This window comes from Tigriopus californicus, chromosome 2 (assembly GCF_007210705.1).
Source record: "Tigriopus californicus strain San Diego chromosome 2, Tcal_SD_v2.1, whole genome shotgun sequence".
Classification (NCBI taxonomy): Eukaryota; Metazoa; Arthropoda; class Copepoda; order Harpacticoida; family Harpacticidae; genus Tigriopus; species Tigriopus californicus.
The window spans coordinates 9,453,154-9,468,507 of record NC_081441.1 but is presented as its reverse complement, the minus strand read 5'-3'; the positions used below and the strand labels follow the sequence as shown (position 1 = coordinate 9,468,507).

Genomic DNA, 15,354 nt, shown 5'->3' with positions numbered 1-15,354 from the left:
TTTTGTAGTCTGTTCAAGGGTTGCATTAATTGACAAACTATTTAATGCCAAATATTCATATGATCCAGGCGAGATTAAAAGGATCAATTAAACAGATGCTAGGCCTAATTAGACAATCCGCTCGCTTAAAATGGCTGTTAAATCAGACCCTAGAAACAACAAATCAGCCAGCCTCATAACCATTAAGGGTAACAATATAGCCAGTCTAAAATAATAATGGATCAACTGTTCAAGCTCTCCTTTCCAATGAATTTGCAAGAGTTTTACAAGGTTTATAGTAGAAACGCCAGTCTCCCAAATATGATACGGCGATAGAAAAATAAATGTCGAAGAAACATGCTTACGGATTGTGTTAATCAAAAACCTCCCTGAAGATTAAAAAATGGATTGCTTGATTGTTTGTTTTTTTTCTTTTTCGGCTTAATGAAATCGATCATCCAACAACTGAGCACAAATAAAAAAAATATGATGATTAATTGTTGTAATGCGAGACCTTCCCATTTAAGTTACGGAATAAAAATTACGAAAAAAAGACCATTGGATCAAAACACATATTCTAATGACTTCCATGGCATGAAAAAATAATATTCATTAAATGATATAGAAAAATCATTCTTAAAAATATTTTCAATTTTAAGATATTAAGGTCACACAACATCATTTTGAATCGCAGTAGATTTTTTTCAAAACTTGGGCTTTTGAAATAAGTAAAATCAACTAAAAAATTGTACTTCACGATCAGGCAAGCAAATGCCATGTCCTTCTTGAAAGGCAAAAACCGAACAAAACGCTTTAAAGCTTGCTCAAATTGTAGAAACAACCCCCTCACCCGTTTGGTTCGGTAAAAAAATGCCAGGATTAATCCTGGCGGCGAATCCATCCCATTTTTTTATCCCTTTCAAAACCATGAAGAGTTTGGTTTTTCCAATTTTGCATTACTGAGGACGAATCTTCAAATGGAAGCCCATTCATTCCTATGTGGGTATAGCATAGTGAACATCCAACAAAATGCCAACATCGTTAACTTTGACCCATTTAGAGCATCATTTTTAAACCCGGATACACCCAAGTTATGAACTTTATACAGACAAAAATTCCGCAACAGTATTGGGTATGTTCTTCGTATCTGTTCGGTTGTTTCAACATAGTTGTGGTCAGCTTCCACAAGTGGTGAGTCGTCTTTGCACTGTTCTATCGCTAACTATTATGTCATTGGCCTAAAGTAAACGTCTCAAGGACGGTTGTTGGTTGATTGATTGGCTTGGATGGATGGTATATGTGCCATCGAAATGAAGACCATTCAAAGGGGCCCCAAAACACTGAATATCTTCATTCCACGAAGAAGTAGTGAAAATGCGTACAACACACATCTTTTGATCTTCTGCGGCAAAACTCAAATTTCCGAAATCCATTGCTCTAGTACATTCTTAGCTAAATGTCTTCAAAGGATAATGTACGGTGATTGATTTCTTCCAAATCAACTTACTTTCCCAATTGGTAGCAGTGATTGAAGCTCGTCATGACGTGTCTGTTAGGGTTGAGAAATTCGTAGACCTTAAGAGCCAATCGGTAGCTATGGCAACCACAAAATAACAAAACGATTGTTACAAGGATCACCGTCGATTTCTCCCGTCTTCGCCTCATCTCTGCGCAATCTCCCATAGCATTAGTGGACTGGAAAAAAACATTATCAATTTTTAATACGGAAACTAGGGAAGCTTTGTGAATGATAGAGGAGACAATAATTTTCTTATAAGTAAGTGGAGAACATTCGTGTTATTGGTAGGCCGTACTCTGCTGGCGGATGAAGGTGAGCTAAAAACCGAGGGGTTAAAGATGAAAAAAGATTGGAAGAAGGCTCATTCTTTTTTAGGTTTTTCCAGGGAGAATCTTTTTAAAAAATGAGCTTTACAATTTTCCTGCTCTTTACAAACCGATTTTTTTGTTATCTTGATGATGATGATGATAATGGCAAGTAAAAATACTGAATTTTGCCGTTGAGGGTGAAGACGGTTAGCACAAACAGTTTTCAAAAGATTCGCATAATCTTTTCTTGTGGACTTCCTTACCGGCCTGGGAATGAAATTCTCATCATTTCAAGGCGGAAAAAGTGTTCATTTCATTTGACTTCATATTCATATCATATTTAATCCACTAATGATAAGAGTTGGCAGATCTGGTTAGCCCTTGAATAACTATTGGGACATTGAAGGAAGAAAGAAAGATGACGTCAACATCAAAATTTGAAACCCCACTAGTACTAGGACTTGATAGTTCTTTCTTAAGAGATTGAGACTTTTTTACTTTTACTCATTAGTATGCTTAAATAATACCTTTTAGCCGAAAAAGCTATTTTTGGACTTATTTTTCCTACTTTACAATTTTCCATATTTACAATAGACTTTTTCAAATCGTTTAAATTTTTTTTGTCTAATATAGCGCGTTGCATCTTGATGCATCATGCAGCTGCAACTTTAATGTCCCAATAGGTTTATCCAGGTATTTTGATCAAAACCTTGTCCAAGTCTGACTTGAAAGATGCCATCGGAGCAACAAAGCCTACGTATTCCCTTCGAATATTAAAGGGAAGCAATTAAACAATGAAAGAGCCCGAGAAAGAAGAGGAGTGGACTTCATTGTTCGAACTAGCCTGGATTCTGGAGTTTGGTGCATGATTCGGGGAAAGCCACTCTATTGGACGCTGATGATGTCCTATAATTCGTCTATTTATTACCTTCAATCTTTATATCATATTTGGTCTATCAACGAATTTGAGTTGGCAGACCGAGCTAGTCCTTGAATGTAGGGTTGGTCTGGAATGCTATCTAAAAAGTTGGCCAAGTCTGACTTGAACGATGCAACCCGGTTCAACAAGGCCTACGTATTCCCAACGAATATTAAAGGGAAGCAAATTGAACAATGAAGGAGCCCGAGAAAGAAGAGAGTTGAGCTTCATTGTTATAACTAGCGTGGGTTCTCGAGGGCTTGAATGTGCTCTCAAAATGCACATTAAGCCTCGACGGTCACTAGAATTGACCCTAAATCATAGGTTGGGACAAACTTCATGGATGCTTTTGAAAACGTACAGTATCAGATACCTTTCGTACCTTCTCTGAACACTGAACAGTCCCAACTTTTTTAGTCTCTCCCAATACGAGAGCTCTCTCATCAGACTTGTGTCAATCACATTATAAAATATGAGTAATTACGCTTACAAGTGCATTCTTTTCAGAAGGAGTTAATTATAAACACTTCATTTTTGAAATGTAATGAATAACAATTATTTCATTTTGAAGATTCATAAATTACAAATTACTTCATTTTGCTTGTAATGGATGATAATTACTTAATCTTCAAATATAATTCAATTGAATAATGATTGAATCAATTGATATAAATACCCCTTTGAAAATTAATGGATTTGTCTTACCTTTCCTACGAATTCACCATCATTCCTATTTTTGAGCTTTCATCAAATTTAGTAGCTCAGGTATTTGAAAATTAATTTGGGCTGATCAGGTAAAACACCATTTCAAAATTCAAGAACAATGCTCCTGTACATAAAATTTTATGCTTTAGGTTCCTTATTCTTTGAGGATAGTTTAGCTTAGAAATGATCGCAGAAATGAGATTTTTTGTAATTTAATGAACACTAATCATACGATGTACGTAAGTTACAATGGTCAGTGGCAGAGATGTTTGGTAAAATTATAGGACTTTGTTCCATGAGCGCAAATGTAATATGTAATATATATGTCAATATCAAGACGCAAAGGAATACCAACATCAGATTTCTACTATTTAAGTTCATTGGCTTAAAGGCAGGAAAAAGATTTGAATGAAATGTATTTCAGTGTGTAGATAGAAATGCTAAAGTCAGGAATTTTTATATGATTAGGTTTGTAGGTTGTAATAAAATATTTGCTAGAGAAGATTGTTCTGGAAGTGTAATGAAAGTGTAGTTTTGGCCGGTCAGATCCGTTTATAACTTTAAGACTCTTCTTGAAGCAATTATTTTACATCTATTCATAAATCATATTCATGATTATGTTGTTATTAAGAAAATATTCTAGCACGTTGACATAACTTTTACTGCATTCTAGAACCATTAAACATTACGTGACTAATTGAACCATAGAAGTGGGCTATTCATTAAATAAATATCAAAACGTTAATAATACTTGAAAATAAGGATTGATCTTGGAGTGACACCATCTCATTTTCGGAAACCCGGAAAAAGTCCCATTTCGAGGAAAATCATGTGAGATTAAACAAGGTACACGGTCTTTATTTCTGACACACTCGTTTGTATCTCATTTAAGTTCCTAATAGCTTTCGTTGCATTTGCACCCAACCATAAAACATTTCGAGGAGAGTTGGTTTAAAGGCAAGTTTACCTGTATGCTTCTCTTGCATCTCAATAATCTTCACATACATGATGTACTGTGCATACGCAATTTGGCGCACAGTGATTGGTCTTTGTTAAATTGCAGGGGCACGTACCCCATCTGATTTGCATACTTACGTATTTCTCGTTCGAGAACTTGAAAAGAATCGAGTTTGACAATAAGAAGAATTTGAATAGTTCAAAACCGTTTTTGACAACGAGGATCTAAGAGCAGTTCACTGAGGTAATGCAGACGAGCCCACATCTGAAGCAGGGACATCTAAGCCTTTCTCTGGGATAGGACTCCTAAAGGTGATTTAGTGTCACTTTTAAGTACGTCTTAATCGTCATTTTGTCGCAGTATCCACTGTCAAACTTTTTAAATAACGCAGTCCAATCAGAACTTTTTCAAGAGCTTTCTTGTCCAAGGAGCTCGAGTGGTCCGCCCACGTGCGTGCCTTGCCTTGCCTTGGCTTTTAAGTCTACCTTCGGATATTGGTTCGAGAACCAAGTTCGCAAAAGGGTCTATGTATTTCCAAAACTCCAGAAATTTGAAATGGCCATGATTCATAGTTTCGAGACTTGATCCATCTCAAGGCGAAATAGAAGTTGGCTCAAACTTGATCCAATTGAACTTCTAAGGTCCAAATGCAATGTCCTTAGACCCTGAGTGCGAAGTGCTTGTTATTGTCTCTCATCTTACCGTCTATTACTCTTTTACAATTTATTGTACTGACTTCATAATGGGTACTAACATATTAGTTTACACTGTTCCAGACTGTATCCTTATCTTTCTTTACATTGATAAATTATCTGATCCACTAACGATTTGGCTGTTAAAAATGAATTTCATTTTTCCTACCCGAAATGAGGGGCTCTTATTGTGAGTCACAGTCAATCGATTGTTCGGGTTGGGCCTCAAGAATTCTTGGTGCTCAGTTTCGACGGAAGTTGGCCAGTCACTGATTTCCTCATCGGGTGAATTGTATCCCAGTTGGTTACTTCCATTGGTCGCTTCCTTTTGGAGCATTTTATGACCCATTGGAATTCGAAACGATATCGACTTCCCAGACCTGAAGTAAGATCCCATTTTAAGGCATTAGAACTACTACTCCAACCGAGTCCATACTGGTCCAATAAATAAGTAGAAAGGGAGCATGGATGACTCAAAAATTCAATGTTCTTATGTCCCAATTATTTATCAACCTCCTTCATTTCCACGTACCATTGTTTTCCCGTTTTCTTCAGAATGGATGAATTGCTTTGGGTTGTACACAACGATTTGTTGCTCTTCAAAGTTCCACTCCGAGAGGATCGGGCATCTGATGGCTCTATTTCCGGGCCCTAAAAGTAAAGCAATGCCCGGTTTCTTTAAATAGATTAGAACAAGAGTTACTCAAACTCATCGTTTTACCTCAGAGGTTCCAATGCCAGAGAGTGCCGCCGAATCGCGATTCGTTCCCGGCGATTTGAGCGTGTTTCTCCTTAATCCTCCGACGAATCGATATTGTAAGTTGGCGGATGCTCTAATCTAAAAGATCGTTTATTGGTTCTGTCATCCCCTTTCCTTGGAATCAATACTGTCTATCAATACTAGGTTTGCGACCAAGGACACTCATTGGGTTCAGAAATGTTAATTAACAAAACAAATGAAGGGTAGAATACTATGTTCGTAAGCACAACGCTTTCCATGGTTGTGTACAATACTTGGATAACATGAGTTATGGACTTACAACAGACAAGAAAGTTATTCATCTCCTAAATACTTTATTTGATTCAGCAACAACATTTAATAGAATCGAAAGATCTTGCCAAGTGAATGAAATGGTCTCAATACCTTACTTTAGGAACTTCGGCTATATATAAGGTACGGACTCCATAAGATTTAAATCTTTGGCCTGTCATGGTTCACCTACATACGGTAATATTTTGACATCATAACTTTTAAATGACAAATTGAAAAAAAGGATTCCTCCAACAGTGACACCATTTACGTTTTTCATTTTTGTAATGGACTCAGAGTTACTCGACCAAAAGCAGGAGTTTTAAGGAGAAAGCCCGCTGAAGTCTAAGTATTAATAACTACTTCTTGCTTGGCATTACTGTAGAAAAAAAAGTTGAGAACCCGTTTTTCTCAAACTTTTACTTAAGTTTGTTTTCTCTTTTCCTTTCTTTTGTGAGTTCCAGGGTCAGAGGGGTAAACCTCGTTTGGTAAACAAAGTCAGCTATCACATCGTCCATTTTCCGAGAGGCAATGTCAAAGTACGTACCAAACTGTTTCTCCTTCTGCGAGTGGAATTAGCAGGGCTCGGAGAATTTATTGATTTATCTTTTTAGTTAATTTTATTTTTGGAGGTTTTTGTCAGGAAAAACAGAACAAAAAAAAAAGTTTTTTCTTAGAACCTCTAATTTTGATGACAAAAAAAGCATGTATGGGTGTAGGGGTCAAATGGATTGGAGAGCTCAAAATGTAAGCTATTCCTTGTTAACGGTGCCTCCTACACTGCCGGCTTCAATCTTACAATGTATTTTTCATGAGGCTATACCACAACATGCATGTGTTATACAAGTCCAGACAATTCCCTATTGACTTCAGTCAGTTGCTAGACCTATTTAAGCCTTGTAAATTAGTTTTAAGCTCAAAATTGTCGGAACAGTTCATTCCCAAGTGCGTCAATTGAAATCTTGTTGATTTGTATCACGAAAAAAAAACATGCTTCAATAAGTAAAAAGGTTTCTTCCATTTGTGTTACTTTGCTTTCAGACAAAGCTTTTCTTTGTACGTTCTAAAATGCCAAAGCAGTCTTACTTTGAGGTAGATTTTGATGTTGAAGTAGATAAGGGCTATAAGAGGGGCAAACCCGTCACAGTGAGCTCGTCCCAATAAGAGATGAATTGTATGTAGGAAGGATTCTCATGGAGATCCGTAGTCCAGTAATCCTTTTGATCTTCCTCCAGTTTTGAAGTGGAAAAATCTTGGGATGTCAAGTGTCACAGAAGCCACAGCCACAAAAACGATGAACTTGTAGGAGGCTGCAACCAAACCAAAAGGAGGAACTGAGAAGAGGCTCCATTTATCCATCAAACTTCGACTCAACAATGGCATTCTATAGACACAATATGGATCCAAAACTTGGGAGAATCCCAAAACAAACGTTTCAGGGATGATATCAGGGCATAGATGAAGCATTGAGCATATATATTTAAGTAGCTAATAAATGCGCATGTTTGTCCAAACATGACTAATTAGTGTCGGAAAAGACAGGATATCAGAATTTATGCATGTTCTTGATAATGACAATCATTTACTAACCTAACCTAACAAAAATTTGTTAGAATAATCTGAATTCTAATTGAAACAATATATGTGAGATTTGTTTTCATATGTTGTTCGCCGGATACCAGATCAATGTTTTTATCAAATTCGACCGATTCCTCTGGGTAAGTATGTATCGGTATTGGTTAGAAATCCTAGGAAAAAGACGAAACTTATTGGATCATAAGAAACAACGCATGATTATATCAGAAAAAGAGCAACAAAATATATCATCCAGACCCAACCTGATTTTTTTCAAACATTCATTGAACGATGTCATTGCTAATTTTCTGATTACCTGAACCAAAGACAAGACAAAATGCAGATTTCTCGAAATGAAGACGATGAGCACCTTCCTGGCACGACAAGCTCCAAGGAATCATTTGCAATTTGATCATTGTTAACACAAAAAAGATTAATCTGGGACATGCGCCTTCTCACGGATTTGAGGTTTCGACCTTTTCAGTTCCAAATCATTGCCCATAAAAGGGCTTTATTTGAATGTGCATTGTCTTATTTCCAAAAAAGACAGCACAAAGATCAAGTTTCTTGAGGAACTAGCTTTAGATAGGCAGGTCTCGTTCATTTCCATGAAAGAAACTTGGCTTCGACCAGGGGTCTTCAATGAAGAGGTAGCAATGGCTGGTTTCAATTTAGTTCGATGTGATAGAGTACGCCCTGACAATCCCATTGTTTCCGCATGGAGGCGTATGTCTATATGTTAGAAATGACCTGCACACTAGTCATGTAAAAATGTCTAATGGAGAAGTAGAGGTCTGAGTTTGTCATCTTCAAGGTCTTGATCTGTCTATTGCGACAATATATAGCCCCTCTTGTTCAGTAAGCTCGTTCTTGTCAGCTCTAATTCATAGGAAATGAGGTGGACCAGTCAGTTTGCTCAAAGTTTCTTTGTAGGGAACTTCAATTTTCCGGCTAGCGTTGTAGAGTGGGAGGCTAGTCCCGATGGGTATATTCCCATTTTGAAATCGACATCTCAGTCGTTTGAAAAGCTGGAGAATTCGCGATCTTGCGCAACTCTCTCAGCATGTTGGTGTAGCCACCAGAGCGAATAGCGCTTCTGACTTGTTTTTTCCAATGACCCTGATCTGATCCAGTATGTCCATGTGACACCTAGTAATCTGTCAGATCATCATGTTCTCGAGTTGGGGTCGACCATTACTCAAAAGCCGGCGTGCTCTAGAGTAAGACTGGCAAAAAGGTTGGTCTGGCTAAGTTCAAGTTCAAAGATGAACATTGGCCGTTGATTATAGAAAGGTTAGGGGAGCTTGATCTCATTTCAATGCTGAAAAAGGAATCGTCCATAGATGTAGCCTTAGACAAAATGAATCTAGTTTTTGAGGACGTCTGTTCCACTCTAGCAATCTCTGAATGTGTTCCACAGGGGGGGCACATTCTAAAATTCCGAAGTATAGGAAGCAATTGTTTAAAAGGAGTTGCAAATTAGCAAAAAGGCTCCAGAGCACTTTGAATGCTGTAGTTGTGGTTAGCCTTCAAAGAAAGTTGGATTTAATCCAATGTAGAATAAAGGCCTCCATTGAGACAATCAGTTGAACAAAGAAAGTAGAGTTGTCCAAGAGGTGAGGTCGAATCCAAAGGCGTTTTTCTCTTATGCAAAATCTAAGAGAAAGATCAAACACTCTGTTGGGCCTTTTGAGGTTGATGGGGAAGCTATAGACAATGCAGAGACATAAGTTCTCTAGTGTTTTTAAACTCCACTGAGTTAGGAGCAACAGTCCATTGCCCTATTGATCAGTTTGTTGGGACTGGCAATGCTTGTCAAGTTGAGCATTTAGATGATCTTGTAGTCACAGATCAGGATGCTTTAGAGGCCATCAGGGACTTGAGACTCTCGAGCTCCCCTGGCCCTGATGGGGTGACATCTCAGTTCCTGATGAGATACTCACAGGTTCTTGCTCCTGTTTTCTCGTACTTGATGCGTTGCATCTTGGACAAGAGCAAGTTCCTCTTTCTGAAAATTGGAACAACATGAGCTACCTTCAAAGGGGAAGATAAGTCACTCCCCAGTAACTATAGGCCGATCTCTCTCACTTCGAATATTGCGAAGGTGTTTGAGAAGATCATGAAGTTCAAACTTGTTGAATTTCTTGATATCCATGAAGTCCTTCCTCCTAGACAACACGGGTTCCGAGCACATTTTTGCACGGTTACCCAACTGATTGAACATATAGAGCAGGTTATTGAGGGACTGGAGAGCCATGAATCAGTCGATGTAGTTTATCTCGACTTTGCAAGGCCTTTGACAAGGTAGATCATGGCCTTTTAGTTAAGAGGCTCCATGAGATTGGGATCAAGGCAAGGTTCTCATTTGACTAAGAAGTTTCATTTGTGGTAGGGAACAATTAGTTAAGGTTGAGGGATCCCTTAGTGACATACATGATGTCAAGTCGGCCGTCCCTCACGGGGTCCATTTTGGGTCCTCTCCCTATTTAATTGCTCCGCTTCAGAAGCTTGGTAGCAGTCATATCAGTATCTCTTTTATGCCGATGATACAAAATTGGTAGTTGGTAGGAATGGTCAGAACTCTGGTTGTCTGTTAGAGGTCCTAGACCAAATCTACTCCTGGGTTGCTGCGAGTAACATGGCACTGGATGGAATGAAATTCCGTTCATGACCTTTGGGTCGACGCCATTAGACACTCCACTATTAGATGATGAAGGTAGGGACATTGAGCAGGTCTCATCCATGAAGGATTTAAGTGTAGTCCTCCAAGATAATGGAAAGTTCGATGAGCATATCCAGTTGAAAGTTTGTAAGGCTTTTCAAACATGTGGTTGGATGTATCGCGCGTTTAAGTCCAGAGATAGTATCACGATGCTAACTCTGTACAAGTCGATTGTTCAGCCACATCTTGAATATGCCTCTCCCATTCGGGCTCCATTAGTTCAGCAGGTTTGCAAAAGCTCAAGCAGGTCCAAAGATGTTTTACTAGGAACATTGAGGATATGAGAGAGCTCTCGTATTGGGAGAGGTTAGAGAGGTTGAGATTGTACCGTACTCAGAGAAGGTACGAAAGGTATCTGATATTGTACGTTTTCAAAAGCATTCATGAGCTTTGTCCCAACCAGGATTTAGGGTCAATTGTAGTGACCGTAGAGGCTTAATGTGCGTTTTGAGAGCACCTTCAAGCCCTCGAGAATCCAGGCTAGTTATAACAATGAAGCTCAACTCTCTGCTTTCTCGGGCTCCTTCATTTTTCAATTTGCTGCTCTCAAATATTCGTAAGGCGTATGTAGGCGTTGATCCAGTAGCAAGATTTAAGTCAGACTTGGACAAGTTTTTGACTAAAATTCCTGATCAACCTTATATTCAAGGATTAGCCAGATCAGCCAACTCCAATTCGTTGGTCGATCAAATAATATATATAATATATAATAAAGTCAAGTAAAGTGAATAATCTTCTCGTCTTGAACTGCTGGGATTCCAATCCCGGTAGCAGTAAGGAAGTCCGAAAAAAAAATCATCACACGCAAGACGAGTTCCGTTGCGGATGGGATTAGAACCTTTTTCGAAAGCAGTATATCTAATAAAAAGACTAGTTCAAACGTCACTCAACAATCATTTTAAGCACGAATTTCAGGACAGTTTCTTGCACATTGGTTAACTCGATTAAATGCCTCTGAATTTTAAGTAACGATTTAATTCTCGAGATCACCATCATAGAACTACACGCATAATGGTTAGAGATTCCCTCAATGGCAAGAAATGGGATTTTTGTAGGCGATGTCACCACAACAAGTTCGTCAAACCCACACTTTCCCAATCATCTGCAACCATAACCCATGCGTTGGAGCTGTCCAAGTTCCTACGCATGTCTGCCTTCCGTCTCAGACAATGATCAATATCAATGTAGGCCTAGCCTTTGTAAAACACCAAGATTGGCTCTTCAAGCCTCCCATGGTCCGTAATTGACCTTGATCTGGGCTAACGTCGGATTGTCCAAGGATACCTTTGACAAGAGGATGGGACATGACAATTGGCGAAACTAGGCCACTTTGTGATAACAATATTTCAGCTCCTCAAAAGTCACAAGGGATACTAACATACATTATGGAAAAGCGATTTAAAAGAAAAAAAGTCGTGTTTTCATGATGAAATGTTGAGTTATCTTAATTTAGATGAAAATATCGAAAGTTTCTCGTCTATGTAGTAAAAAGTCCAGAGTTTTAAGAATAAGCAATTATGAATACACTGAAATATGTACAGTTTGGTCTAAAATGCCAGTACCTTACTAACTTCTTCCATTTATGCCTCGGTCAAGGAGCTGTGACAAAAAGAAAAATCGGCCTAGCTCCGCTGATGTCCACTCCTCAAGTTAAAGGTCTCTCTGGATTATCGAAACAAAAGAGTCCTTCATGAGGTCCTGATCAGCGACCATCGAAAGTGCTTGACTTCCTCAGACGAAATCTTCTCCAGTTCAGCCTAATCAAAAAGTAGTGCTGGGTCGAGTCTGGACACGAGTTCGAGTGAATTCGAGCCTTTGACTTGATTTTGGAGAAATTGGCCGAACTCGAGTCCGGCCTCATCAAGAGAAATACTTTTTGTTATAAATTCTGTCAGAAACGGGCCTTCTTCCGTCATAATGACCATGTAAAAAAAGCAGCCCTTGATTGATGATTTGAGTAGGCTTGTTTATCAAATTAAAAGCAAGATAGACCTATTTGATTGAATTAAGTCCAGTAACAGACCAGAGCCCTCTGCCGGACTCGGCGAGTCTGGCGAAAAGTCAGAAAATCAAAGGAGACGGACGAGTCTGACTTTTGCCGGACTCGCCTTATCACTACTAAAAACCAACTTTGGTCTGACACCCAAGCCGCACAAAGATTCTAGGAAATTCTGCACCAGAGTAGTGAAATCATAGATTTGGCGAACAATATTGACACACTTGGCAATTTGACTTTGCATCTTCTCCACCCGTTACTCTTTCGGTAGATCAATTCTATACATTTAAGCACTGATAATATGTTTGTTCCACTGCAACATCGGTACAGAAAGTTAGTTTGTTCCCTTCAAAAATTGGCCAAAAAAAGTCACGACATTTTTGCTTCCAGGGTGGAATGCGAACGAAGGCTAAAACGTGAGGAAGAAAAGATGACAAATCTAAAAAGATGATTTGGGAAGAATTTACTGCAAGAAAAGAGCACTAGCAAGGTGAATGCTAGGTGATGTCCTATACGCACATTGAAAACTCCACCTGTCTCTTTTGAAATTGAATACAACAATCGTACAATTTGCCGTTACGGTGTTTACATTTATTTTACGTTTTATTCATTTCCATCAAGCTTTGGGTAGATCGGACAGGTCAGCTTGTTCCAAACAAAGAATAAAAATCAGAAGATTTATTTGAAAAAGTAGGCCCTCTTAGCAGTACATTCTTTGAACTTTTGACACATAAGTGGTGACTTGTTGCGTTTATCCATCAAGCAATAGATTATGCTAAGTGACATTCGCCAGCACAACTCATAATACATTAGGTGCATGCAAATGGCACTTTCACATGATGGAACCCTTCGATACAGAATATACATGTATTTATCTACTTAAGACAACAGGTTTGACTTTTGAGGAAACCTGCTCTCATTCCTATATTGATAACAACTTAGAGAACGTAAACAAAATTCTCAAGCAAACACATCAAAGTTAGCCGTTGAGTTGACAACATGTGTTCGTCGTTCTTGCCATATATCATCAGTCTGGTTTCCCTGTTTGACGTTAGATCCATTTCAACTCAAGATTGCACGGGGACTGTTTCTTTGCCCAAATACTATCACAATGGAATGGTGTTCCAAGCGGATGGAATGGTAACAAATCTTCAAGAACTTCTTTAAATTAATGCCCTAGATTCTTATGCTCATACTCATTCTAGCCCAAAGTTTGGGGATTCACCACCAATCCATCATGTCCAGTGAACGTGAAGGCTGCATGCACAGACAAGAACGGGTCCAAACGCGTGCTTTGGGCTGCATCTGAAGGTGTGGAGACAAGGGACGATGCCAATGTGTGGGAAGTAACCATGAACCCTTTAGGATCATCCGGGGATGAATGCACCATAAGCATTGAACAGGTACTAAAAATGAATTCAATATGAAATGTGGGGGAAAACCCTCTCCTTGAATGCTTCAACAGAAAGTAATGACCAATCAACATTTTATAGGGAAATTCCAAAAATGTTATCAACCTCGATGTCATCCTTGGTGACGTTTGGATTTGCTCCGGACAATCTAATATGGAACGGCGAATGGATCAAATCGCCAACGCCACTTCCGAAATCCAAAACTCGGCCACCTATTCCAATATTCGATTCTATAAAGTGGCCCGACATACCTCTGATCAAGAGGAGAGCGATATTATTGGAGGGTCAGATAAGTGGCACACCCCTGATAATGCTGCCGAACTTAAGGCATTTTCTGCAGTTTGCTTCCTCACTGCTCGTGATCTGACTGACCTCATGGGAGACGATAAACGAGTAAGTCTTTGTTTAAAAAAATGAAGAAAAAAAAAAACAAGATGTCAAATTTGCGACGAATATTAAAGGTTTTTGGTTTGATCGAGACCGTTTGGGGTGGAACGAGAGTGGAAGCTTGGTCAAGCCAAAAGGCGTTGGACGAATGCGATGTCGAGCCTTCGGTTCTCCCCGATTATCCCCAAAACTCCAATTCCTATTTGTGGAACGCTATGGTTTATCCATTGCTAAGAACCACTGTTAAAGGATTTCTTTGGTATCAAGGTAGTCATTTGCCCAACCACTTTTAAGTACACACTCACATAAACTGCATCAGGCTTGACCAGTGTATTTCCAATATAGGAGAGGCTAACTCTGGACACAATCGAGATTTGTACCAATGCACTTTCCCGGCCATGATCGCAGATTGGCGTCTAAAGTTCTCCAAGATTGAACAAATCCCACCTTTTGGCTTTGTCCAACTGGCTACAAATGTGAATGCCAATGGGGTCGAGATCCGTTGGCACCAAACCAAAGACAAGGGTTTTGTTCCAAACCAAGGCATAGCCAAAGTCTTCATGGCCGTGGCCTTTGACACCTACGACAAGGAAAATGGAATCCACCCGAGGTGATTTCATTAGATCTTCCAAATCATCATGGACCTTGAACCATTCGTGTAACATTCCAGATACAAGCAGATCGTGGGTGAACGTCTTAGTTATGGAGCGGCGAATATAGCCTATGGAATGACGGAATATCCCACTAATGGGCCATTCCTCGAAGTTGTTACCCAAAATGGGGGGTTCCATGAAGTGACCTTCGATCAAGATTTTACTTACAACAACGAGGAAATCTCTGGCTTCTATGTGTGCTGTGATTCGATTGCCACATGTGATGCCGCTGAAGGTAGTTGGAACCGTGTTCCAAAAGAGGCCGTCACCGTGGTCTTGGAAGAGCGGAAACTAGTCTTGGATTTGTCCGGGGGATGTGCCTCAGCCTTGGCTTATGCTTGGGAAGATATACCTGTCGAAACCTATCTTGGAGCTCCTATTTATGCTGACGACCCTTTTCGTTTGCCCGCGGCCCCTTGGAAAGTAAATCTGTCGTAACATATCTTTACTTGGTGAAAAATGTGATAAACTGCCGAATAACACAGGCTGGGTACAAAAA

The 15,354-nt window shown here is 39.2% G+C and overlaps 2 protein-coding genes across 2 annotated transcripts; one reads left to right on the top strand and one right to left on the bottom strand.

Annotated features, from left to right (window-relative positions):
- Positions 1–1,395: 1,395 nt before the first annotated feature.
- LOC131892724 (uncharacterized) lies at positions 1,396–7,223 on the bottom strand. The gene is made up of 5 exons (XM_059242559.1): positions 7,197–7,223; positions 5,802–5,918; positions 5,613–5,731; positions 5,250–5,460; positions 1,396–1,674 (listed from the first exon to the last, which is right to left on the bottom strand). The coding sequence occupies exons 4-5, from the start codon at positions 5,427–5,429 to the stop codon at positions 1,483–1,485; spliced, it is 372 nt and encodes a 123-aa protein (XP_059098542.1). The 5' UTR covers positions 5,430–5,460; positions 5,613–5,731; positions 5,802–5,918; positions 7,197–7,223; the 3' UTR covers positions 1,396–1,482.
- A 6,137-nt stretch (positions 7,224–13,360) lies between these two features.
- LOC131892720 (sialate O-acetylesterase-like) lies at positions 13,361–15,354 on the top strand. Its single transcript, XM_059242554.1, has 6 exons — positions 13,361–13,543; positions 13,609–13,806; positions 13,897–14,208; positions 14,277–14,469; positions 14,548–14,812; positions 14,873–15,354. Exons 1-6 carry the CDS (start codon positions 13,403–13,405, stop codon positions 15,291–15,293), a joined length of 1,530 nt encoding a protein of 509 aa, XP_059098537.1. The 5' UTR covers positions 13,361–13,402; the 3' UTR covers positions 15,294–15,354.